The 24,063-nt window shown below is 59.1% G+C and overlaps 1 protein-coding gene across 1 annotated transcript; it reads right to left on the reverse strand.

Moving 5' to 3' along the window:
- Positions 1-2,516: 2,516 nt before the first annotated feature.
- LOC133775809 (USP6 N-terminal-like protein) lies at positions 2,517-13,574 on the reverse strand. The gene is made up of 11 exons (XM_062214296.1): positions 13,512-13,574; positions 13,264-13,349; positions 11,960-11,999; positions 11,447-11,521; positions 10,888-10,995; positions 7,240-7,360; positions 6,505-6,599; positions 6,047-6,112; positions 5,295-5,394; positions 4,759-4,911; positions 2,517-3,241 (listed from the first exon to the last, which is right to left on the reverse strand). The coding sequence occupies exons 1-11, from the start codon at positions 13,572-13,574 to the stop codon at positions 2,517-2,519; spliced, it is 1,632 nt and encodes a 543-aa protein (XP_062070280.1).
- Positions 13,575-24,063: the final 10,489 nt, after the last annotated feature.

Raw genomic sequence — 24,063 nt, forward strand, 5'->3', positions numbered from 1 at the left:
TCCTCCGCCTTGCGGCGCTGGCACACCAGGTTCTACTCCCGGTTGGGGTGCCAGATTCTATCCCGGTTGCCCCTCCTCCAGGCCAGCTCTCTGCTATGGCCCGGGAAGGCAGTGGAGGATGGCCCAAGTCCTTGGGTCCTACACCTGCATGGGAGACCAGGAGAAGCACCTGGCTCCTGGCTTTGGATCAGCACGATGAGCCGGTGGCAGTGGCCATTAGAGGGTAAACCAGCAGCAAAAAGGAAGACCTTTCTCTCACTCTCCACTCTGCCTGTCAAGAAAAAAAAAATTTTGATTGGATGGCTTTGGGGTCGATGCCTCTTGAATTGATTGGCTGAAGCATGGAGTCCAAGCTGCTGGGGTGTACATGCTGAACTGCAGGGTCTCGGGTAGCTATCAATCACCGAGCCCCACGTGCCCCCTCCACCCAGCTCTGCTTCCCAGGTGACTGGCCCATGGCCAAGGACTTGTCCTTACCTTGGCCCCCGGGATGCTGTCCTGGGGCAACTTCTGCTCACTGGAAAGCAAGGGAGGCGGAGAGGTGAGGACAGGACCACAAGCGGCTCCACGACCACCCTAGTGGGCCAGGGAAGGACCAGCTTCATCCTCTCAGCCCAGGGCACTGAGACGGGAAGGGAGGGGCTGGTGACCGTGAGCACAGGGAGCCCTGGGCCAGGCAGGGGCCCTTGCTGCCAGTGGGGAGCTCCAGGCCTGTCAGAGGTTCAGCTTCCTGGGCGTGTGGCAGCACCCCCACAGCGATTGGGGGGTTTCTGTCCTGAGCAGGGCCAGGCTGCCCAGGGGTGAGGGAGCAGTGTCCCCACATCAGCTCTCCCCAAGAAGTCACCCTGGAACGGACCGAGTGCGGGTGGCCTGCCTGAGAGATGCTCAGTGCTGTGAGTGTGCACCTGGAGCTCCAGGCACCTGGGACCCCCACACCTCCCAGGGTGCCCCCCTGCCCACCACCCTCCCCTGTGCACTGGTAGCCTGAGGTGCCGGCTCCACACCTCACCCATCCTTGTCAGCCCAGACCGTGGCCATCTCTCCACCACTCTGCTCCTTTTTCTCCAGGTTCTGGCACAACATGGAGCCAGAGCCCCCATCCCTGAGCTCAGGTGGGCTGCTGAGTCACACCAGGCACAGCCTGAGAGGGCTCCATCCCACTTGGTCACCGCAGCCCACCCTCCAGCCACCGAGCCTCTAATCTGACTCCTGCTCCTAGCCCCACTCCTCCCAGCCCAGACCTGGGGGCAGGGCCCTAAGCTACAAGAAGTCCCACGCCCGTCTGAACTTTGGGAACCTGCAGACAGGTCCAGAGCCCTAGATGCCACACCCCTGGCCTTCCCTCAGTCTGCGTTTAATAAGCCTTTTGCCTGGTCCCTGACCCAGGCACCTGCTGGACAACTGCCCACTGCTCTGCTGGTGCCCAGATCCTGTGGACACAGCTCGAGTGCTGTTCACGCAAACGTGAACCAGCACAGGGAAGCCCTCGGGATAGACAGGCAGGTGGGCACCTGGCGGCCGGGTCCCAGGAGTAGGACTCATCGAAAGCACAGGGTCTAGGGACAGTTGGGCAGGGACAGCCCCAGCTGCCTCCCCTGCCCTTGGCAAGGATGCTCCTCCCCGAGCCTGGCATCCATGTATCCAGGGAGCACCACAGCCCAAGCCAAGGGATCTCCATGTACTACTTCTGCCTGCCACAACTCTGGGGCTGCCCATAGACAACTCTCACATTCCGTGCTTATGTCCAGCATGGCCTCCGTTCTGGGGCAGGGGGGCGGTCTGAAGTCTCTACACACTGGGCAGAGCTAGCACATGGGAAGGTCTGAATCAATAAGCAGCCGGGAACTCTGCCACTCCCAACAGTTTGGGGACACGTTGTGCGGCATCTGGCCGTGAAGACACTGAGGTAGACACACAGCGTCCCCACACTCTCCAGGACCACGGGGAAGCTCTGCTGCAGCTGGGTGCCGGGGTCACAAACTGGAGCCAACTCGTGTCAATGATATGGTTTATTTTTTTTTTTTTTTTTTTTTTTTTTTTTTTTTTTTTGACAGGCAGAGTGGACAGTGAGAGAGAGAGACAGAGAGAAAGGTCTTCCTTGGCCGTTGGTTCACCCTCCAATGGCCGCCGCGGTTGGCGCGCTGCGGCCGGCGCACCGCGCTGATCCGATGGCAGGAGCCAGGTGCTTATCTTGGTCTCCCATAGGGTGCAGGACCCAAGTACTTGGGCCGTCCTCCACTGCACTCCCTGGCCACAGCAGAGAGCTGGCCTGGAAGAGGGGCATCTGGGACAGGACCGGTGCCCCGACCGGGACTAGAACCCGGTGTGCCGGCGCCGCAAGGCGGAGGATTAGCCTAGTGAGCCGCGGCGCCGGCCAATGATATGGTTTAATACGGGGTCAGCACCACCTGAGGGTGGTGGGGGGTAGTAGGGGGGATAGTACAGTGCCTCCCAGCACTGCTATCGTTCCAGTGACGGGGTGTTCTGGCCCAAGGAAGAGCTGGGCGTGGGGGGGCTCAATCAAGTATATAGGATGCCGTGTAGACGCACGGAAGGCTGTTGCCCAGCCTGGGCAGGACGCATTGTGCGCTTGGCCTTTCTTGTAGGAGGCACCCATCATCCAGGTGCCCCATGGAGTAGGAGGCAAGGAGGCGTCGGCGTCGGGCCAGGGAGGGTACGCAGGCCTGGTCTCCCAGCCCAGGGCTGGCTCTGGCTGGCTCCAGCCCATGACTGTCCCCAGACTGTGTGGGGCTGCCATGCCGGTAGGGGGCAGTCTTCAGCCGTGGCCCCCAGGCTGGGACGGCCTGCATGGGCCCTGGTTCCGGGGGCTCCAAGGCCTGTGGAGGAGCCCACATCCACAGGCCCTCCCGGCTGCCATCATCGGAGGAGTCGTCCTCCCTGGGCCCTGGCCCGCTCAGGTTAGGGAGACTGGCGCACTGGCACAGGCCTCCCCTCCCCCACGAGCTCTCCGTGGGGCTGCCCACAGATGGAGACTCTGCGGTCCCCACAGGGGAGCCCAGGCCGAGGGGCTCTGGGCTGCCTTCCCTCACGGCGATGCGGAGGCCAAAGCTTTCTGGAGGATGAATCGGCACCGCACAGGCAGGGGGACCCCTGGTCTGCTCCCACACTGCCGCTGTGTCCTGAATGGCCATATTGGGCTTCGGAGCAGTGGGGGCAGGAAGGTGCTTCTGGGGCACGTGTGCCCGCCCCAGGGGCCTGCCGCACCGTTCGATGGCCTTGGCTGGAAGAAGAAGAGACGCGGTTTGCTTCTCCACAGCCCCCGTCTGGCCTGCCGGGTGCCTGCCCCAGCCTCCCCCTGGGGTCCCCATCACCCCGTGTGACGCTGAGGACTCTCCTAGGCTGCTGGCCCCAGAGGGGAGGGTGTGTGCAGCCTGGGCCAGGGGAGCCCTGGGACACCTCGGGCTCCTCCTGCACAGCCCCACAGGGTGGATGGCCCTGCCCTGCCCGCCTCACTCTCTCATCTCTGGGGACCGAGGCACCCACTCAGGACCCTGTCACCTACCCCACCTGACCTCCTGTGCCCTAACAGTGTATTGGCTGAGTTACCCGCATCTGAGTCCCTCCTAAATGGCTGGAAAGGAACTGAGCCTAAGGTGATGGAGGTGAGAGCTGGGGCTGTGGGGCAGACATGGAGTCTGGGTCAGGCCCTCAGGGACAGGGAGTGCGGTTTCTAAAGAGCTGGCAGGGTGCCATGTCCTCTGAATCTAGGCCACTGTCCCTTTCCCGGTGAGACTGGGCTGTCACCGCTTCTGTCCCACGAGCACCCAGGGGAGGCAGCACCTGGAAGCACAGTGGGGCCTCCCCAGTGCCTGAACAGCCTGCACCTGGGCCCCCACTGCCAGCCTCTAGAGCTGGGACAAACCCATCTCTGCTGTGCATGGGGACCCAGGCGCTCAGGTCCTTGATGGCAGCAGGAGCAGGCACGAGTACGGGCACCCCTCCCCACCGGAAGCCAGCGCTGCTCTGGGTCCCGCTGACTTCTGTTGGCCCGAGGCTAGGACTGCAGAGCCCACACTCAGCTGCACTTGGGTTCTGCTGCGGGGGCCCCCAGCGCCTGCCTCTGCACCCACCCTGCTCACAGGAGTGCACTCGGCCCCCACAACTGGGCCCAGGGCACCTGGGCCTTCCAGGGGTCCTCAGATGGCTGAAGGGGATCCAGTGCCGGCTGGCTTTGGCCTGCAGTGTGCAGGGTCTCCCACAGGCCCACCTCCCTCGAGCCCTGCCTATATGCAGGTGGGAGCCCTGCCCACCCCTGTCCTAGGAGGGTCCTGTGTGCAGACAGCTGTGGTCATCGGGCCAGGAGCCTGTGTGGGGTCAGTCGGGGAGAGGCCCCCTGGGCAGGCAGGGCTGCTTCTCATCTTGCTGGAGTGGGGGTCCAGCTGTGCTCTGCGCTCCTGGGGCCACAGAGCCAGGGCACCTGCTCAGGGCGGGGCCTCGAATGCACTCCAGAGTGGGGGTCAGCTGAGGAGCCAGAGCCACCAACAGGGCCCTGAGGACAGCTCCACAGCCCAGCCCCAGAGTTGTGGGGGGAGAGCCATCACCCACAGGAGGATTCTGGGAAGCTGCCCAAGGCCCCGCCAGGCCATGCTGTCAGAGCTTCAGAAAGCAGAACTGCTGAGCCCAGGGAGGACAAGGAGGACCAGGAAGAGGTGAGTCCTGGGCGGGGCTGCCAGGGCCTGGCACTCCCACTACTGAATCCCCAAGGGAGCATGGGCCGGGGCCGGGTGCTGGACTCACCTTCGGGAGGCAGGAGGCACTGGTGCTTCCCCAGCTCACGCATGGAGGCCCGCAGCTGCCTGATGACTGCGTCCTCGCTCAGTGACCAGGCCTGCTTCAGGGTCACCTGCAGGAACTCCCGGAGGTGGTCCCGGGGCATCTTCAGCAGGCGCTCTAGATATGGGGGTGGGCGTCAGGCTGGGAGGGGCCCTAGGGATGGCGCAGCCACCATGGCTGCTCCAAGCCCTGTCCCAGCCCCAGACATGGGCTGCAGACCCCCTTAGACACCCATGCTGTCAAGCCAAGCACTTGACTGAGGGGAGGGGACTGCTCAGGGGCCACTTTCCTGGGCGATGACCCTGGCCACTTCTCCTTGTGGTGGGAGGGGGCCTGGGGTTGCGGGTGCAACAGGGGATTCTCAGTGCCCTCCTGAAAGGAACCCAGGACTCACAAACCTCCTCATCCCTCCCTCAAGCCCTGCTCACGAGGGACAGGCAGGGCTGTCCCCAGCTCCTCCGTCCCCAGCACCCAGGCCTCTGTGGGCCCTGAGGACTTACTGCGATGGATCTTGAGGGCCGTGTAAGCCATGCAGGTGAGCACGTGCTCGCCCTCAAAGATGTAAACGTCCCACATCCGCAGAGCCAGGGGGAACGGCACCTGGGGGACAGAGGCATTGGAGGACCCCGCGCATCAGGGCCTCAGTAGGGCCCACAGGGTGGGTGTGCAGTGTCACTCTCCTAGGACAGAGGGAGACTCCAGGAGGCTGCATCACACAAGAAGGCCAGAGCTCCTCCTGGGAGGGGAGGGGAGGGGAGGGGAGGGGAGGGTGGGGGACTCGTTTCATTGGTAGGTGAGGCCATGCCTCATGGCCACATCCCCGCCCACTCAGGGAACCAGACCCAGAGAGGATGACCATGTCCTCTCCTGGACCCTGGGGGTCTGGACACTTTGGAAGCCACACTGGAGATGCCAGACATGCCAGGGACCTGGGGGATGGGTCAGCCCTTGGGCTGCGCTGACACCAGCCTGTGCCACTGGGAGTCTATGGATCTCCTGCCTCTCCCTGTAGGGCTCTGGCCTTTGCCAGGCTCTCAGGGTGGGTCCTGGTGGGACCTGTCCCCTCCTTGCTGGCCCTGAGGCTCAGCCTCAGCTTGGACCACTCGTAGCAGGACAAGGCCTGCTGGTCTGCAGAGCAGGCTCCCTCCTGTGTGTGCTGGGGCTGGGGCAGCTCAGGCACAGGCCGCCAGGACAGGAGAGCCAGGCACTGGGGCAGGAGCTTCCCTGGGCAAGGGGTCCCCGGGGCACTTACCCCCTCCAGGAAGCACTGGAGGTACCAGTGGGCGGTGGAGTCCTCCAGGCACACACCCTCCTTCTCCTAAGAAGAGGCAGAGGCAGAGGCAGAGGGGGCTCAGGGCCCAGGGCCCAGGCCTGACTGCCTCTCATCTGAGCCCTGTGGCAGAGCCCCTGGGTGCAGGAAGCCCAGCAGCAGGTGCATCCCCTCTCCCAGCCATGCAGGTTCCTGAAGGGACACAGGTCCCTCAGTCCACTCTGCCCTGGGGACAGCGTCTCCCTGCAGTCTACACAAACTCTGGGGGACCAAGTGCTAGAAAACACACCAACACCCAAGCTGCCACGGACCCCAGTAACCAAGGAAAGCCTTGGTGAGGACGTGGCCTGCCCTGGCCCAGGAAGGAGTCAGGACCCCTTTCTGTCCTCCCCTCCCTGAGCACAGGGCCCCCGAGAGGAGAAAGGAGATACTTTACTTACCAGGTGTTTCTCCAGGGAGGGGAGCACGCGATGCACGGTGTCTCCCAGGTGGTGCTGGAATCGCTCCAGTTTTGGGGAGTTCGGTTTGTAGAAACCTGAGTAGTATCGGCCACACCCCCACGTTAGAGCCTCCTCCTCTTAGGAGGCTGGAGAGCCCAAGGCCGGGGTGGGGTTTCTGAGCATTGAGGGTCAGGGGAGGCTCGAACAGGGGCAGGTGGGAACGAACATGGCCAGGGCAGAGGATCTGCTTGGGAGGTGCGTGCAGGTGGGTGACTGACTGTGTGCAGCCCAGCCCAGGCTGCCCCCTGGAGCTCGCTGGGGTGAGCGCTGTCCAACTGGGTGCCTCCTGACCATTCTGACACTCAGGAGCGAGGAGGGGGTGACCCTACAGGGGATGCTGCCTTCTGCAAGTTCCCTGGGTGTGGCTCTGTGCTTGAGAGTCTGCGTGGAGATGTGTGAGGCAGAAGAGCCAGAAGCGACCGGAGTCCTGGACAAGGACAGGATCCCTTGTTCTGAAGGTTCCCACACCCAGGATGGCCATGGCCAAGCTGCAGGGCCTTTGGATGGCGGTGAAAGAAGGGGGCTGGCTCAGTCTGGGAGGCCTCTGCCAGCCCTGGCTTCTAGGGAGCCCCCCCCCCCCCCCCCCGCTCCAGGGACATTGTCCTGCACAGTCAGGAGCCAGTGAGGGCCGTGCACAGACTTGCATGCACTGGGGCCCACACGCCATCCACCTACCGTGCATCGCGTGCTTCCTGTTTTGCATGAGCTGGACCAGGGCCCAGAAAGAGTCCTCCTCGGGCATGTACATGAGGAGCAGCGCCACCACATGGCTCAGGCCCTGGCTGTAGCCCACCTCCTGCAAGATCCCAGAATGCCTTTAGGAGACCTCCCCTGGCAAGAATGACCTCCTGGGATGGCCCACCTCCCAGGGAGATCAGGGTCACCCACTGAAGGGTCTAGGAAGATTGGGGAGCGAGCCCTTGTGCCTGAATCCTGCCGTTTGGTGTCAGCAGCCCAAGAATTGGAGCCATGGAAGTTCTCAAAGTTCCTGGAGGGACTCTTGCAGGGCCTGAGCTTAGGCAGCACAGGGGGGAGACCTCAAGTATGGGCAGCTGTTACTCCCAAGATGTCAGATGGGCCCGGTTGCTGTGGGAATCCAGACCCACGCCCAGGGAAGCTTCTGGGCCCCTGAGCTCTGCGGGTGACCTGGTGGCCCCTTCTCACATGAGGAAGATGTAAGCCAGGAAGTGCTACCAGGACCAGAACAGGTGTGCCTCTGTCACGGGTGCAGGCCTGGGCTTCCTGAGTGCCAGGCCCCCTGGGAACCAGGGCACCAGGCAGGGTTGGCCAGTGGCAGGTCAGGGGGATGGGGATGTCCAGGCCTTGCTGGGTCACCCATGGAGCCCCGCACCTGCTCCACGCATGGGGAAAATAGGTCTGAGTTGGTTGTTGTGGCAGTGGCGCTGTGTGGAGTGGGATTCAGGTCCAGGGGTCCAACCACATGTCTGGTGGGTGTAACGGCATCAGTGGGACCCAGACTCCACTTGGATGAGCAAAGTCATACACCTGCTCTGCCCTGCCTTCGCCCCCCGCCCCACCGTATGGAATGCTAGTCCTGGGAGGGGCGTCCCAATGCGGCCAAGCTCCTGGGGTCTGGAGACCAGCCCAGGAGAAGGCTGTCTTTCTCCTCCCAGAACTTGAGGTTGGGTCCGAGGAGGCCCGGAGCCTAGCCTCTACCCCTCTTCCTCAGAGCTGTGGATGAGAGAGGCCCCCTCAACCCAGGCTGGGATCTCTGTGACCAGGGGTGCCCTGCAGGGACTGCCGGGATAGCACCTGTGATAGGATCCCAGAATACTCACAGGATTGTAAACGGAATAGGCCATCAGGATGTTGAATAAGGCTTGTTGGCTGGAAGAGAGAGGACAGAGGCTGTGCGTCCTGTGCTGCCGAGGCTCTCAGTGTGGCTCTGCCTCACAGAGCCAGACAGCCACACGCAGGGCCCGTGACACTCTGCTCATGAGCAGGGACGTCGTCAGGGCACCTGCGTGTTGTCCACCGTGTGGGTGAGCGCTGCCTGCAGGGACACGCACTCCTCCCAGGGTGCAGTCACGTGCAGTTTCGTTTCCTGGGTGGGTGTTCATTGCACAGGTGAGCGTCCCACTGTGGGAGGTGCAGTCCCGTGGGTCTAAGCCATGGAGAGTCAGCCTCCCATGCACGTTCAGCCTGGTAGGGAGCAGCTCCTGTGGCCTATGTGTTCCCCATGAGCCGCCTGTGGCCAAACTCCCCACCTCCCTCAGCCCGTGGCTACCACTGCCCTGTTGTGTGTCCCAGGGTTTGGCCTCTTGCAGATGTCCTGTGAGTGGATCACAGCACGTGTAGCCTTTGAGGGACGCTTCCTCCCCCAGCAGAATGCACCTGAGAGGCCTCCAGGTCAGCCCAGGGCCGAGCCTCGTCCTGCCTCTCCCTGAATCCCGTTCTAGGATGCAGCTGTGACACGGGCTGCTTCTCCGTGTCCCCACTGAGCATCGTGCAGCCTCCTCCTGCGTCCACTGACTGTGAACACAACCCTGAATGTTGTGTAAGGGTTTTCTTGCACTCCGCTGTATTAGTGGTTGTGTACATGTGCGTGTGTGCTGGGGTTCGTGTGGAAGGTGTGTGTCTCTCATTGTGAGAAATGGCCCTGGGTGCTGCCGGGGGCCTGGGCCACTGTGCTTGTTCCTGCAATGAACCAGAGTGGCGCTCGCCTCACGTTCTCCCCAGCACCCAGCGTCCTCGGTGGTTTTAGTTCCCCCATTCTCACAGCTGTGCGCTGGTGCCCGTTGTGGTTTAGGTACTAAGCGTGTGTTCATGTGCTGAGGAGGTGAATTGTGTGGGCTTACATGAAGGGGCCCTCCCGAGCCTGTGTGCCTGGGGCGCCGGGAGGTGCCCACTGCTTCCTTGTTACTGAGCTGAAGGGCTCCTTGAAGATTCTAGAGATAATACCTTTCATTTCATTCTCTCCACAGTGTCTTTGGGAAAGTTTATAGAATCACAAAAGGCCCATGGATCCATTTTGTTGCTGTGCTAAAGGAACTGATTTAGGTTTGCCCCCAAGTCTTCCCCAGGAACCCCATGTGCCCCAGGGCCCTTGCTCCTCCCACCCCCGGGTCCTCCCCAGCCCAGAGGCCTCACTTCATTCCGTAGCGTTCCCGGAACATGAGGTGGTTTCTGAAAGTCCATGTGATGGCAGAATCGATGTGATGGAAGTGAGTGGCGCCCAGCCTAGCCTGCTCCTTCATCTCCTGCAGGGAGGTTCAAGGGGGAGGGGCCAGCCTCAGGACCAGCAAAAGCCCCATTGCCACATGAGGACCTCTACTCCACATCAGCTGTGCTGGCTGACAGGGAGAGTTCCCTGCAGGGAGCTCATTCCCTTCTGGGTCCCACGTTGAGGGAGGGTCCTGGGCTCCCTACTTGCCTCAACGTCCACGTCACCCCCGTGGCTGGCATCCCTGCTGAGGGGGCCGCTGAGGCCCCGATGGTCAGCATCATTCAGGGGCTCTGAAAGGTCCCTGTGCACTACCCCTGCCTGCCCTCAGCTCTCAGCACAGACGCGGTCTGCCCCCAGCCAGGCTTCTGAGCCTCCTCGCTGGCATCTCAGGCCCTGCCCTCCAGGAGTCAGCCACAGCCTGACCACTGATCCATGCTGCCCCCTGCTGGAGGGGCCCATCTCCATCTAGACATTGGAAGCAGCCCTTGGCTTGGAGCTGAGCCTGGGCAATGACTGTCTCCAGGCCCAGCTCCCAGGGCCAGCCCCAAACTGCAGACTTGGGGCAGGCAGGGTGGGCCACACAGCTGGGCCCTGCTCCCTGATGGCAGCCGGGGACATGAGAGCCAGCTGCAGTTGCCAGCCCTCTGCTCACACCAGCCCTCGCTCCCTCCTTTCCCAGAAGCATTGAGGGCTGTCTGATCATTGGACCAGCCACTCCAGGCAAGGGCAGTGCCAGGGGCTGCAAGTCCATGTGAAGGCAGGGCAGGCTGTGGGCAGGCCCTGTTAGCACAGAGCCTGTGGGGGTCCCTACCTCACACCATTGTGATCTCATACTGGGAGGCCCCCGCCCATCATGGACCAGCAAGTCCTCTGTTCTGGCCTTATGCCAAGCTGCCCAGGTGAGCTCAGCAGAGAGCAGGTTAAAGCCTCTGGCACAAAACACACATGTGCAGTCAGTCCCAGCTGGGTCTGGGAAGATGGATGTGGAGGAGGCACTGACTGAGATGTAGGGAGAGGAAGGCAGGATGAGGAGGAGGCTCCCGAGGGCTCAGTGAGGGACGGTCCTCCACGGAGTCTCAGGCTCCTGACCAGGCCCGAGCAGCTCGGGCCCCCTTGGGCTGAGTGCAGAGCCATACCTCATATGTTCCTGGATTCTGGGCCTTCTTCCTGTCCACCTCCAGCAGCACAGCCCACACCTTTCCACGCACCTGGGCAGGGATGCCCTTATAGATTCTGCGCTGAAACTACAGGAGAGAGGAGGCTCTGGTGAGTGGTGAACGTGGCCACTCGGGGAGGGAGCGCAGGGTGAGACAGCAGGAGGGAGAAGCCAGGGGCTCTGTGTGTATTGGCAGAGGGAGGCTCTGCCAACACAGATGGGGGCCTTATGACCCACAGTGACTGGGGGCCAAGGGCTCAGGGGCACCGGCTCTGCCCTGCACTGACTGCCCCCTACGGGGCTCCTGGAACCACACCTGCCCTGCATCCGGGATTGTCTTCAGCAGTGACTTCAGATTTTCTACCAGGACAGTGTCCTGTGTATGGGGAAGGGGTGCACATGACCTGTGTCCCCGGGGGCTGGACAGTTGCCCCTGGGCATCTGAGAGGCAGGCGGTGCCTGGCACGGGAATGGACACTGTTCAAAACCCCGACTCAGCTCTCAGTATTCCCGAGGGGCCCCCCTCAGCTCAACGGTACCTTCTTGCTGCCGTGGTATTTACTATAGTTTTTGATCATCTTCACCCATTTCTGGGTCCTGCGCACCTGTGTACGCTGGAAAACAAGACAGGATGGTGTGAGCCCACCTTCAGGCTCTGAGAGTGGCCCTCGGATGCAGCTCAGGAGCTCTGTGTGCACTCAAAGGAAGGAGCCAGAAAAGGCACAGACCGTGAGCCCCAGGGCTTCTGTCTGGGGGAGCGTCGGTGGCCTGGCCTCTGACCCGAGCTGCCCCGTCCTCAAGGCAGAGCCCCTGAGCTCCAGCCAGGTCACTCCCAACCATGGCAATGAGTCATTTTGGCTGACAGGCAGACGCCCCTGAACAGCGGCTCAGTTCGGGACAGGCGAGTGTGTTCAGATGTGAGCAGGTGCCAAGTGAGTACCGCATCGTGGGACCTTGTGGCGCTCCCAATAACCACTGCCGAGCCCCACGTGCCCCCTCCACCCAGCTCTGCTTCCCAGGTGACTGACCCATGGCCAAGGACTTGTCCTTACCTTTGCCCCCGGGATGCTGTCCTGGGGCAACTTCTGCTCACTGGAAAGCAAGGGAGGCGGAGAGGTGAGGACAGGACCACAAGTGGCACCGCGACCTCCCTAGTGGGCCAGGGAAGGACCAGCTTCATCCTCTCAGCCCAGGGCACTGAGACGGGAAGGGAGGGGCTGGTGACCGTGAGCACAGGGAGCCCTGGGCCAGGCAGGGGCCCTTGCTGCCAGTGGGGAGCTCCAGGCCTGTCAGAGGTTCAGCTTCCTGGGCGTGTGGCAGCACCCCCACAGCGATTGGGGGCTTTCTGTCCTGAGCAGGGCCAGGCTGCCCAGGGGTGAGGGAGCAGTGTCCCCACATCAGCTCTCCCCAAGAAGTCACCCTGGAACGGACCGAGTGCGGGTGGCCTGCCTGAGAGATGCTCAGTGCTGTGAGTGTGCACCTGGGGCTCCAGGCACCTGGGACCCCCACACCTCCCAGGGTGCCCCCCTGCCCACCACCCTCCCCTGTGCACTGGTAGCCTGAGGTGCCGGCTCCACACCTCACCCATCCTCTGTCAGCCCAGACCGTGGCCATCTCTCCACCACTCTGCTCCTTCTTTTTCTCCAGGGTCTGGCACAGCATGGAGCCAGAGCCCCCATCCCTGTGCTCCGGTGGGCTGCTGAGTCACACCAGGCACAGCCTGAGATGGCTCCATCCCTTAGGTCACCGGAGCCCACCCTCCAGCCACGGTGCCTCTCTCCCTGACATCTGTGGGAACAGCCTCCAAGTCTGACTCCTGCTCCCAGGCCCCACTCCTTGAGTAGACTCGGGGGCAGGGCCCTCAGCTGCACCCTCCCCCCGGTCTGTACTGTGGGGGCCCGCAGGCAGGTTCAGAGCTGCAGAGGCCGCACCCCTGGCCATCCCTCAGACTAGGTCTTCGGAAGCCTGGAGCCTGGGCCCTGAGACCCAGGCACCTGCTGGACAACTGCCCAGCTGCTAGGCTGGTGCCCCAACCCTGTGGACACAGCTCTGGAGTGGCGATGGCCAGGCTGTGTTGCCTGCGAGCATGGGGACCCTCAAGCCACCCCCTCTACCTAACAGAAACAGAGGCCTCAGAGTAAGAGTGCCCAGTGCTTGCCCCACGTCCAGCTCTGTCCCTGCCTGCAGTCCCGAGTCCCACGGTCACTCGGCTCTGGCCAAATGATGACCAGTGCCTGCCCGTGACCACAGCTGGGCTCAAGGTTGGGGCCTGGGGACAGGTGTGCCACTTCATGTTGGGCTGTCTGACCCCAGTCCCTGCCCTGGGGTGGGGTGGGGTGGGGTGCGGAGGACTCACTGCAGGAACCCAAGCCTGTCTGGGACGAGGCAGCCGCCCTCATCGTCCTCTTCTTCAGGCTGCACCAGTGCCGCTCCTCGGCGTCCCTGCAGCCGAGAGGGGACCCGGATGAGAAGCCCGGGTCTCAGTCACTGGGGGAGCTGAGCCGCCCGCCCGGCTCTGTGTCCCCAGGAAGACGGGGTCTGGCTCTCACAGGCACAGTCCTTGAGGCAGGGCCCCACCTCCTCCCCCAGCACCCTGGCCCATACCTGCTCATATTGCATTATGATGGCTGCTCGCTCCTGGGCCCTCCGGGACCTCAGGGCGTTCATATCCAATCTGTAAGACACACACGCACATGTGAGCCAGCACAGGGGAGCCCGCGGGAACTGCTGCTCTGAGGGCTGTCCCCCTGGTCAGACGGGGGACAGTCACACAGCCAGGCGGGTGGGCACCTGGTGGCCGCGTCCCAGGAGGATGACTTGTCCAGAGTTCAGGGACTAGGGATGGCTGTGGAAGGACAGCCCCCACCTTGTCTCCCCGCCCTCAGAAAGGACGCTCCTCCCCCAGCCTGGCATCCATGTGTCCTCCAGGGAGCCCACGTCTAAGGGTCTCCCTGCCCGCTCCCAGCCCCCGCATCTCTGGGGCTCTCAGAGCCAGCCTCCCTGCCCCACCTGATACCAGGTGACCCGACACCTAGTCTTGAACCCGTGTCTGACACAGACTCACACCAAGGCCCATTCGACACTGATGGCCAGCAGAGCGGGAGGAATGAGACGACTGTATACACGCTCTGCACACAGGGGCCCACTGAGAGCTCAGCCACATCACTCATGGAACCCGGCGGGGGAGACCAGTGCCACCCACCTGGGCGCACCTTCCCCGTGTCACAGGTCACGTAGAGAGCCAGTCCCACTCACCTCTGTCTTGAATCCATTGGATTCTGTCCAATGTGCCTCCTGCCTACGCTACCAACACCCGGTCAGTTGGGCAGTAGACGCACTACTGGCCACTGGTCGCCTCCCAGCCAGAGTGCGCACCCTCAGTGACTGTGACATCACAGAAGCCTGCCAGCCAATCCCAAGGGCTCTGCTGTGGCAGGGGTCAGGGTGCTCAGCCCTGGCCTCATTAAAGGTCACCAGAAGTGGGGCCCAGGTCCTCCCCAGGGCCCAGGTGAAGAGGGCAGGGCTCTGGCAGAACAGCAGAACTGCCCCAGCACCGGGAGTGCCAGGGCCCTCCGCCACCTGCCGTAACGGTCCCAAGTCCCAGGCAACCTGCACCTCCTGGCCCTCCTTTCTTCCTCTGCAATTTTATTACAGCACAACCGTGAAGGCCTCTTTCTATGAACACAGGCTGGCATAGGGAGCCCCACAGAGCCCTGTCCCCACACTCTGTGGCTGCCCCTGCAATGACCTGAACTGAGACTCCCAGGGCTGTAGCCTCCTGTCCTCCCACAGGCCCCACCCCAGCACTGCCAACCTCTGCTGACCCCTCCTGCTCTGTTCCAGCCTTTATTCCCAGGAGGTTTAGGAGGTGGACACAGGGGGTCCTCCTGGGATGGAGGGGAAGGGAGTGGCCCGCTGAGCACCACCTGCATAGGACCTCAAGCCAGCGTGGCCCAGACTGTCCAGAGCGGGAACCAGGGCCCTCTCCTGGACCCTGACCTGGGGTTCAGACAGATCACTGTGACTCCTCCGGACAAGCACCTCATCCGCATGCTGCTAACTCTAGGCCTGTGCTGGCAGGAAGGGCAGAGACAGCACATGTGGGGCCATAGGAGCCACAGTCACAGCTCCCAGCACTGCTGACGGCCAGGACGCCCAGCCCGGGGAGACCCAGGGCTCACTGTCAGCAGCAGCTCATCCCTTCCAGCACCTGGCCGGTCGTGCTCGGCGCTGACTCTGCAGAGGCCAGGAGGCCCCTGCGGGCCTGGCTCAGCCGCGTGGGCCCTGGCTCAGGCTGCCTTCCATGTGCTTCCTCTGCTTTCCTCCTGGTGAAAGGGAAGCTGCCTTTCCCTGTGCGGTACTCGTGTTCCTCTGTGTGACGTGAGCACACCTGGATACCCAGATGTGTCTGCTCCAAGGCTCTCCCTGGGGCTGGAGGCTCCACATCTGAAGCACACAAATGCTTATTTATTTATTTGACAGAGTCAGATAGTGAGAGAGAGAGAGATAAAGAGAGAGAGAAAGGTCTTCCTTCTGTTGGTTCACCCCCCAAATAGCTGCTATGGCTGGAACTATGCCTATCTGAAGCCAGGAGCCAGGTGCTTCCTCTTGGTCTCCCATGCAGGTGCAGAGGCCCAAGCACTTGGGTCATCCTCCATTGCCTTCCTGGGCCACAGCAGAGAGCTCGACTGGAAGAGGAGCAGCCGGGACTAGAACCCAGTGCTCCTATGGGATGCTGGCACCTCAGGTGGAGGATTAACCAAGGGAGCCACGGCGCCAGCCCCACAAATGCTTAGTTTGGTCTTTGTCATTGTCACCTCCTGGCATGCTGGCAGTACTAAGGTAATACCAAGTAATACCAAGGGTCCTGCAATTGGTGCAGCCTGCCTCGCTGGGCTGTTTCTTGGTGGGGATGGGGGGATGCCGAGGGCACAGCCCCATGCGGCAGCTCCCCCACACGAGGGGCACACAGGTCACGTGAGGTGTGGGTGGCCTGGCAGGACCTGAGTGCGCCCACCTTCATGCATGCTGTGCCCCTCAGTGCAGCACGCGTGGGTGAGGCTGAGTGGACATTTTTAAACATACAACATGTAAGTGCTTATTATACATTACAAAATCCTTAATTTTAGAAATTTCCAACTGTCTAAATATCCAAAGAATCCCACCTTCAGTATAAACATGAATCTGTTTCTTCTATTGTACCAACATTAAAATTAAGCCATATTGGACCATTGGGAAATGAGATTAAAAATACCACCATTATAAAGTCCATGTAGAAAATGTCAACAGTGACCCCGGATGCTACCTTTATGTATTCGTTCTTGTTTGTGGGACACACGACTTGTCCTATGTAAAAACAGGATCCATATGTTAAATGCATGGCTAGGCTATGGAGGGCAGACCTGTGTTCAGAAGAGACCTTTGTAGAGCACAGGTATTTCTGGTCCTTGTGCAAGTGGGTACATAAGTGTCTGAACAACTAGATGACAAAGATTTCTTCATATGTAAGTCAGAAATAATACCACACAGCATGTTTGTAAGGAGGAAGAGAACGAATGGGCAGCAAAATGTTTTCTAAGACGGAGTTACATTCTTTTTCAAAGTCTGCGTTAGCAGTGTATGCTATGTGTATAGTATCAAATTTTAAATAAACTAAGTAGTTGGCCTTCATGTCGTATTTTATTGATAGCTATGGCTTCCTTTTTATTTTTCTAAGATGAGTTAATTATTTATTTAGAGTCACACACAGAGGCAGAGAAGCAGAGAGAGCGGTCTTCCCTCTGCTGGCCCACTCCCCAGTAGGCCGCAGCAGCCGGAGGGGAGCAGATCCTCAGCCAGGAGCCAGGAGCCTCCCGGGGCCTCCTGAGTGGGTGCAGGGGCCCAAGGACGTGGGCCATCTTGGGCCGCTTTCCCAGGCCCTAGCTGAGCACGGCATCGGAAGTGGAGCAGCCGAGACTCGAACAGGCGCCCATATGGGATGGCGGCCCGGCGGGCGGGGGCTTTCCCCGCTGCCCCACAGCCGGCCCCTCCCCCGAAGCCGTTCCCCTTGGGATCCCGCTGTCTGCTCACAGCCTGGGAAAGAAGAGGGGGACGGCCCCAGCACTCAGGCCCTGCCCCACCCGGGAGGACCTGCTGAAGGCCCTGAGTCTGCTTCGGCCTGGCCCAGCCCTGGCCTTTGTGTGCACCCGGGGGTGACCCCAGACGGACGCCGGTGCGCACTGCGCCTGCGCCAGGCGCTGGGACCCGGAAGTGCATGGGCACGCGTGGCCCCTCCTGCCCCGCGGTGCTCAGGTGGCGGTGAGCGCGGCGTCCTCGCCTTCCCAGAGCCAGCGCAGGCCCTGAGGAGCCGCCTGGACGCCGCTGGCCGAGCCTGAGGGAGCCCCCGCGGCCCGGGGCCGTGCGGGGTCAGGTCGGCCATGGCCGCGACGGTTCCCTGGGTTCTGGAAGTTTCTAGGCGGGCTCTCTCCTGGGGCCCTCCCGGAAGTCTGCTCTCAGGACTCCATTCGTGTCCTGAGGCACAGAAAGGTCCTCTCTGGGGAGCTGGGCGCAGTGTGTGGTCAGTGAGGAGGCCTCCTGTCACCGGGTAGGCGGGGCCGGGCGCTGGGCCTGGGGGGGCGGAGCGGGCAGGGCGTGTGCGTGGGAGGGGGCGCGGGACAGGAGGGGGGAGGGAGGGCAGAGTGAAGAGGGGGCGCGGAGGTGGGGGCGAGAGGGAGGGGAAGCCGTGCTCGTGGGGAGAGGAGGGAGGAGAGGGACGCCCCGGGGGAGGGGGGGTTGGAGAGCAAGAACTGTCCCCGGGCCCCGGTTTGGTTGTGGGGTTTTGTGTCCCTGGCCGGAAGTAGCCGTGGCCGTGTCGGAGCCCCGGTCGGCCTCTCGGCCGGGCTGCTCTGAAGTGTGACGTGTGTGCAGGACACGGGCCCCGGGCCCAGTGAACGCGCACGGCCTCTGGTGAGTTTACACGGACTGCACACGCGGCGGACACGCAGACCTCAGAGAAAGCCGGGAATCCCCCTGAGCTCGGGTCTAGCCTGCCCCCGGGCTCTGACGCCTCAGGGTAAGTCCCCGTTTTTTTCCTTTTAAAGGTTTGTTTGAAAGGCAGAGTTATAGATGGGGCGGTGGGGAAGAGAGCTTCCATGTATCCGTTCCACCCCAGGTGGCTACAACGGCCTGGGCTGGGCCAGGCCCAAGCAGAAGCCAGGTCCTCCTCCAGTTTCCAGTGTGGGTTCAGAGGCCCAAGTCCTTGGGCCACTTCCTCTGCTTTCCCAGGCTGTTAGCAGACAGCTGGATCCCAAGTGGAACAGCTTGGTGGCAGGGGTGGGGTGTGGGTGTCAGGTTGGACGCTGGGCGGGTGGGGGGGGGGGTGCCATAGCTTAGTGGGTAAAGCCCTGTCTGGGCCAGGCCAAAGCTTGGGCCAGGAGCTTCTAGGTGTCCCTTGTGGATTGAGGGGCTCAAGGACTTGGGGCATCCTCAGCATCTTTCCTAGGCTCATTAGCAATAGCTGGATTGGAGGTGGAGCAGCTGGGACTTGAACTAGCGTCCACAGGGAGTGCTGGTGGGGCCAGCTGGGGCTTAACTATCTGCACTACTGTGCCGGCCCCTGCGTTTATTGCTTTTAAAGTGTGTATTTATGAGAAAGGTGTGAGTGATTGAAGACAGGGAGGTGGATCTTCTCTGTCTTGCTCACTCCTCAAAGGCCAGTGACCGCCGAGGCTGCTTCAGCTGAAGTCAAGAGGGGGGAGCTCATTGTGAGTCTCCCACGTGGGTGACAGGAACCCAGCTGATTCAGCCATTACTTGCTGCCTTCCAGAGCATACATGGGCCGGAAGCTGGGTTGGAAGCAGAGCTCGGGCCTCACCTCAGGCATCTCCATCTCTGACGCAGGCTTCCCCAGTAGCATCCGCACTGCTGTGCCGCACACCTGCCCCCCAGAAGTGTTGCGTTGACTTCATCTCCAGCAGTGCATCACACAGTGTGAGGATGCTGTGTTTGCCTTTTCTCCTTCTCTGTCGAGTGTCTCTTCTTACCTTCTTTTCTTTCTTTCTTTCTTTCTTTTTAATTAGACAGGTAGAGTTAGAGAGAGAAAGAGAAAGATCTTCCTTCTGTTGGTTCACCCCAGAATGCCACTACAGCCGGCGCGCTGCGCCAATCTGAAGCCAGGAACCAGCTGCTTCCTCTTGGTCTCCCATGCAGGTGCAGGGCCCAAGCACTTGGGCCTTCCTCCACTGCCTTCCTGGTCCACAGCAGAGAGCTGGACTGGAAGAGGAGCAAGCGGGACTAGAACCTGTACCGATCTGGGATGCTGGTGCTGCTGGCAGAGGATTAACCAAGTGAGTATGGCATTGGCCGCCTTGCCTTTTTTTACTTTGTTCTTGACTCCTATATTATTCAGAATTGTGGTTTTAAATTTCTCAGTATTTTGAAATTTTCCAGTTATGTTTGTTACTAATTTTTATTTTCCTTCTATTGTTATAAAGAACATATGCATGATATTAGTTAATTCATATGATATTTATAAAATTGTTGAGTTATGCTCTGGAACCTGGAACGTAGTTCATTATGGGAAGTGCTCTATGTGTATTTGAAATTGCGTATCTTCAGTCCTCAGCAAAAGTGTTTTCTGTTTATTTATTTGAAAGACAGAATTATAGAGAGACGTAAAGACAGAGAGAGAGGTCTTGTGTCCACTGGTTCACTCCCCAGATGGCCGCAATGGCTGGAGCTGCGCTTGATCTGATGCCAGGAGCCAGGAACTTCTTTTGAGTCTCCAACGTGAATGCTAGGGCCCAAAGGCTTGGGCCATCTTCGACTGCTTTTTCAGGCCATAGCAGAGAGCTGAATCAGAAGAGGAGCAGCCGGGACTAGAACCGCCCATAGTGGATACTGGTGCTTCAGGCCAGGACTTTTAACCCGCTGTGCCACAGCGCCGGCCCCAAAAGTGTTTTCTAAATGGCAGTGGAATGCAATCAATCACTGATGATTTTGGGATTTCGTTACAGATTCTATGTGGCCAGTTACTGAGATTTCAACGACTTCCATTACAATTGCGCATGTCCTTATTTCTTTAGCCATATCGCATTGGTTTTTGCTGCCTTTATTTTGAGGGCATGGCAGTGGTCTGTTCAGGCTCGACCCCCTCACCTGCTGTCACATTCTGTACCTCGGGCCACCATTTACCTGCCCCTGGCCTGGACCAGCTGTGGCTGGCACCCTCTGTGGGGCTTCAGTTTCACCTCCGGCATTGGGAGGGAGACTTTCCCTCCATTACTTCTTCCCTGAGTCTCGACTGCACCTCTGGGTCAATTGAGGGAACCATAAACACTCTGGGTCAGGTGGTTTGGGTGTGTGTATGTATTTATGTGTCTGTATGTGTGGGGTTATGTGATTTTTACTCATTTATTAGGCAGAACAGAGAGTGCGAGCTGGAGATCCACCGTCCAGTGACTGTTTTCTGAAGTGGCTGCCGTTTCCAGTGCTGGTTCAGACAGAAGCCAGGAGCCAGGAACTCCATCCAGGTCTCCCATGAGGGTGGCTGTGGTCCAAGTACTTGGGCCATCACCTGCTACCTGCGTGGTTCACAAGTGTGGAGAGTGGGACCAGAAGTGTCGCTGGTATGTTGGACGCATTATCTTTGTGAGAGTCTCCTTCTTTCAGGTCTTTGTCGAGGGCTCATTCCCAGCACACGGTAGTCTCTGGCTGCATTCTTGATGCCATTGGAGTAGTAGTTGTGCCGTGTGCATTGAAGCCCAGATACTCTGTGACTGTGCACTGGAATGCTGACCGCAGCACCTGACCCCCTCCCCCACCCCCCCCCCCCGCATTCTTCTCCTGGAAGTGCACCTGGGACTGCAGGGGCTGTGGCCTCGGCTGCACATCTTCATCTCTGGGGCTGCTTTCTAAGGCATGGGTGCTGCTGTGTTTCCCCATCAGCACCGTGTGAGTCCTGGTGCTTCCTGTCCCCAAGAGCTGGCCCTGGCCCTCCAGCGAGTTGTCATGGAAGCCACTGGGAGTTGTCACACAGCTACTGTGTGAGGGGATGCTTTATACTTTTTTAAAATTTATTTATTTAGTTCACAGAGTTACACAGAGAGAGAAGAAGGGGAGAGAGAGAGAGAGAGACAGACAGAGACATCTTCCATCTGTTGGTTCACTTCTCGGCCTTAAAGGCTCGAGCTGTGCCAACAGAAGACAGGAGCCCTCTCCGGGACTCCCATGAGGGTGCAGTGTGCTTAGGACTTGGGCCATCTTCTACTGCTTTCCCAGGCCACGGCATTGAGCTGGATCAGAAGTGGAGCAGTTGGTTCTAGAACCGGCATCCATATGGGATGCTGGCCCTGCAGGTGGTGGCTTTACCTGTTACGCCACTCGCCGTACCCAGGTGTAATTTAGATGCAGTGACGTGCCCAGATCTGAAGTGTGGTTTGATGAGTTTGATAAATGTGTGCAGCCATGGAACCCACTCTTGCTCGGCTCCCAGCTATGCCCAGGGGCTCTAACGTGGCAGCTCCTTTATTGTGCTATTCTAGCATTGGCCCCTGTGTGACCAGGGACCTCCCTTATCTGGTCACCCTCCTATTCTCTTCCTCATTGGGAGTGTCCTGGGGGTCATATATGTTTCCTTGCTGCTTGGAATCCTGGTTTTTCCTGGCAATGGAGGTGTTAAGTTGCACCATTAAACACAGTGCTTCTCTTAAGTTTCAGAATTTTGCCGGCCCCAGAACATCTCCTCTTGTGCATTTCCAGTCCATTGAGGTGCTTCAAAAAGTTCCTGGAAGCATTAGTAATTAAAATATCATTTTATTTTGGGGCAGTACAACTTTGTAATCTCTGTATAGTGCTTTTCCCAGTGTGCCTGTCTTGAACATTTTGAAGTGGGTTTAGCCTGTTCTGAAGCTTCCCCAAATGCAATGTTGTTTCCAGAGCCTTGGCTCAGCATCCACGCTGCTGCACAGATCACTGAGCACTGCCCTTTATAGCCGAATGCTCACAGGGCATGAGTAGAACCGTGTTGTTTACCCCTTCTTCTTCTACTTCTCTTATATATTTTTCTAAAGATTTATTTGAAAGGTAGTGTTACAGAGAGGCAGAGGCAGAGAGAGGGAGAGGTCTTCCATCCCTAGTAACTCCCCAAATGGCCACAATGGTAGGAGTTGGGCTGATGTGAAGCCAGGAGCTTCTTCTTGGTCTCCCACGTATATGCAGGGACCCAAGGGACATGGGCCTTCTTCTGTTTCTTTCTCAGGCCATAACAGAGTGCTGAATGGAAAGAGGCCAGCAGTGTGGGATGCCCGTGTCACAGGTAGAGGCTTTGCCCTTTGTGCCACAGCGTCGGCCCCATTACCCCCTTCTAATCTGTTGGCCATTTGCATCATTTCTAGTTTTTGGCTCTTCTGAGCAAAGCTGCTGTGAAGTGTGTTCTTGTCCCAGTGTGCCTGTGGACGCATATTTTCATTGTTCTAGAGGAATCGTACCTAGCTGTGCGATAGTGGCTTCTGAAGGGAGTGTGTGCTTACCTGGGGAAGACCTTGCCAAAGGATTTCACAATGCGTTTGCACCATGTTACACTCTGTCCAGCCATTGCCTGTTAATTCCAGCTTCTCCCCCTCCTTGTCCGTGTACACTGCCGTCAGTCTTTCTTCACATTAAGATTTTAGGGTGTAAGTGTACCCCACGTGGTCTTCATTTGTGTGTTCTCTACCGACTTTTCATGGTGAGCACTTTTTCTTGTGCTTCTTGGCTGTTCACAGCAGCATTCCATCATGTAGTGTCCAAGACATTGCTCATTTTTTGAATTTTTAAAATTTTGAAGATTTAATTGATGTAAGACTTGTCTTTGTGGGGTATGGTATTGTAACTTATTTTTTTAATATATTTATTTGAGAGGTAGAATTATAGACAGTGAGAGAGAGGGAGAGAGAGACAGAAAGAAAGGTCTTCCTTCCGTTGGGTCACCTCCCAAATGGCCACTACGGCTGGCGTACTGCGCTGATCCAAAACCAGGAGCCAGGTGCTTCCTCCTGGTTTCCCATGTGGGTGCAGGGGCCCAAGTTCTTGGGCTATCCTCCACTGCCCTCCCGGGCCACAGCAGAGAGCTGGACTGGAAGAGGAGCAACTGGGACTAGAACCAGCACCCATATTTGATGCCGATGCTGCAGGTGGAAGATTACCAAGTGAGCCATGGCACTGGCCCCAGCATTGTAATTTCATAGTTGTAATCAGTTGTAATGATCAATCAGAATAATGAGCATGTCCATCTCCTTATTTCTCTGTATATCAGAGCCTTGGAGCTCCATTTTCCAGGACTTCTGAGAAACATGGTTGGTGTCTGTGTGCGGGGATTGCTCCCTGTGCTTGAGGACACTGGGAATGTATCAGATTGTAACTTAGGTGTGCATCACTCAGCCTTCCTCTCCCCTTTCCCGCCTACCCTTCCTAGCAGGCAGGATTCACTGCATGCCTGTTGAAGGCCGTCTGGGCCTTTGCTGGCTTTGAAGATCACGTGTAAAGCACTGTGGATTTTGACTGCTAGTTTTTCTGTGACTTTGGTTTCATTTCCCTTGAGTAAATATATAGGGATGGAATTGCAGGGTTGCCTGCTCACAGGATGTTTCACTTTAAGGAAATGGTCAAAGTACTTTATATGAGAGGGAGAGGGAGAGGGAGAGAAAGGTCTTCCATGAACTGGTTCACTCCCCAAATGGCTGCAACAACTGGAACACGGTAATCTGAAGCCAGGATCCAGGAGCTGCTTCTGTGTCTCCTATGCGAGTGCAGGGGTCCTAACACTTGTGTCACCTTCCACTGCTTTCCCAGGCCATAAGCAGAGAGCTGGATCAGAAGTGCAGAGCCAGGACACGAACCACACCCACATGGGATGCCGGCTCCACAGGAGCGGCTTTCCCTACTGCCCCACAGTGCTGGCCCTGGTCCAAGCCCTTTGTGGAGCTGCTGCTTGGAGCAGGTGTTTGATTAGTGGGTAGAATGGTGCTAATGATACCTGCATCCCAAATCTAAGTGCTTGGTTCTGAGTTTCAGCTCCACTTCCATTCCAGCCTGCTGCTAATTCCCACCCTGGGAGGCACAAGTGATGGCTCGAGGAGGTGGTTCCCTGCTACTGTTGTGGCAGACTCAGGTTTGTGGGTGATCCTGTGCCTGGCCGGGA

This window comes from Lepus europaeus, chromosome 17 (genome assembly GCF_033115175.1).
Source record: "Lepus europaeus isolate LE1 chromosome 17, mLepTim1.pri, whole genome shotgun sequence".
In the NCBI taxonomy this organism is placed as follows: domain Eukaryota; kingdom Metazoa; phylum Chordata; class Mammalia; order Lagomorpha; family Leporidae; genus Lepus; species Lepus europaeus.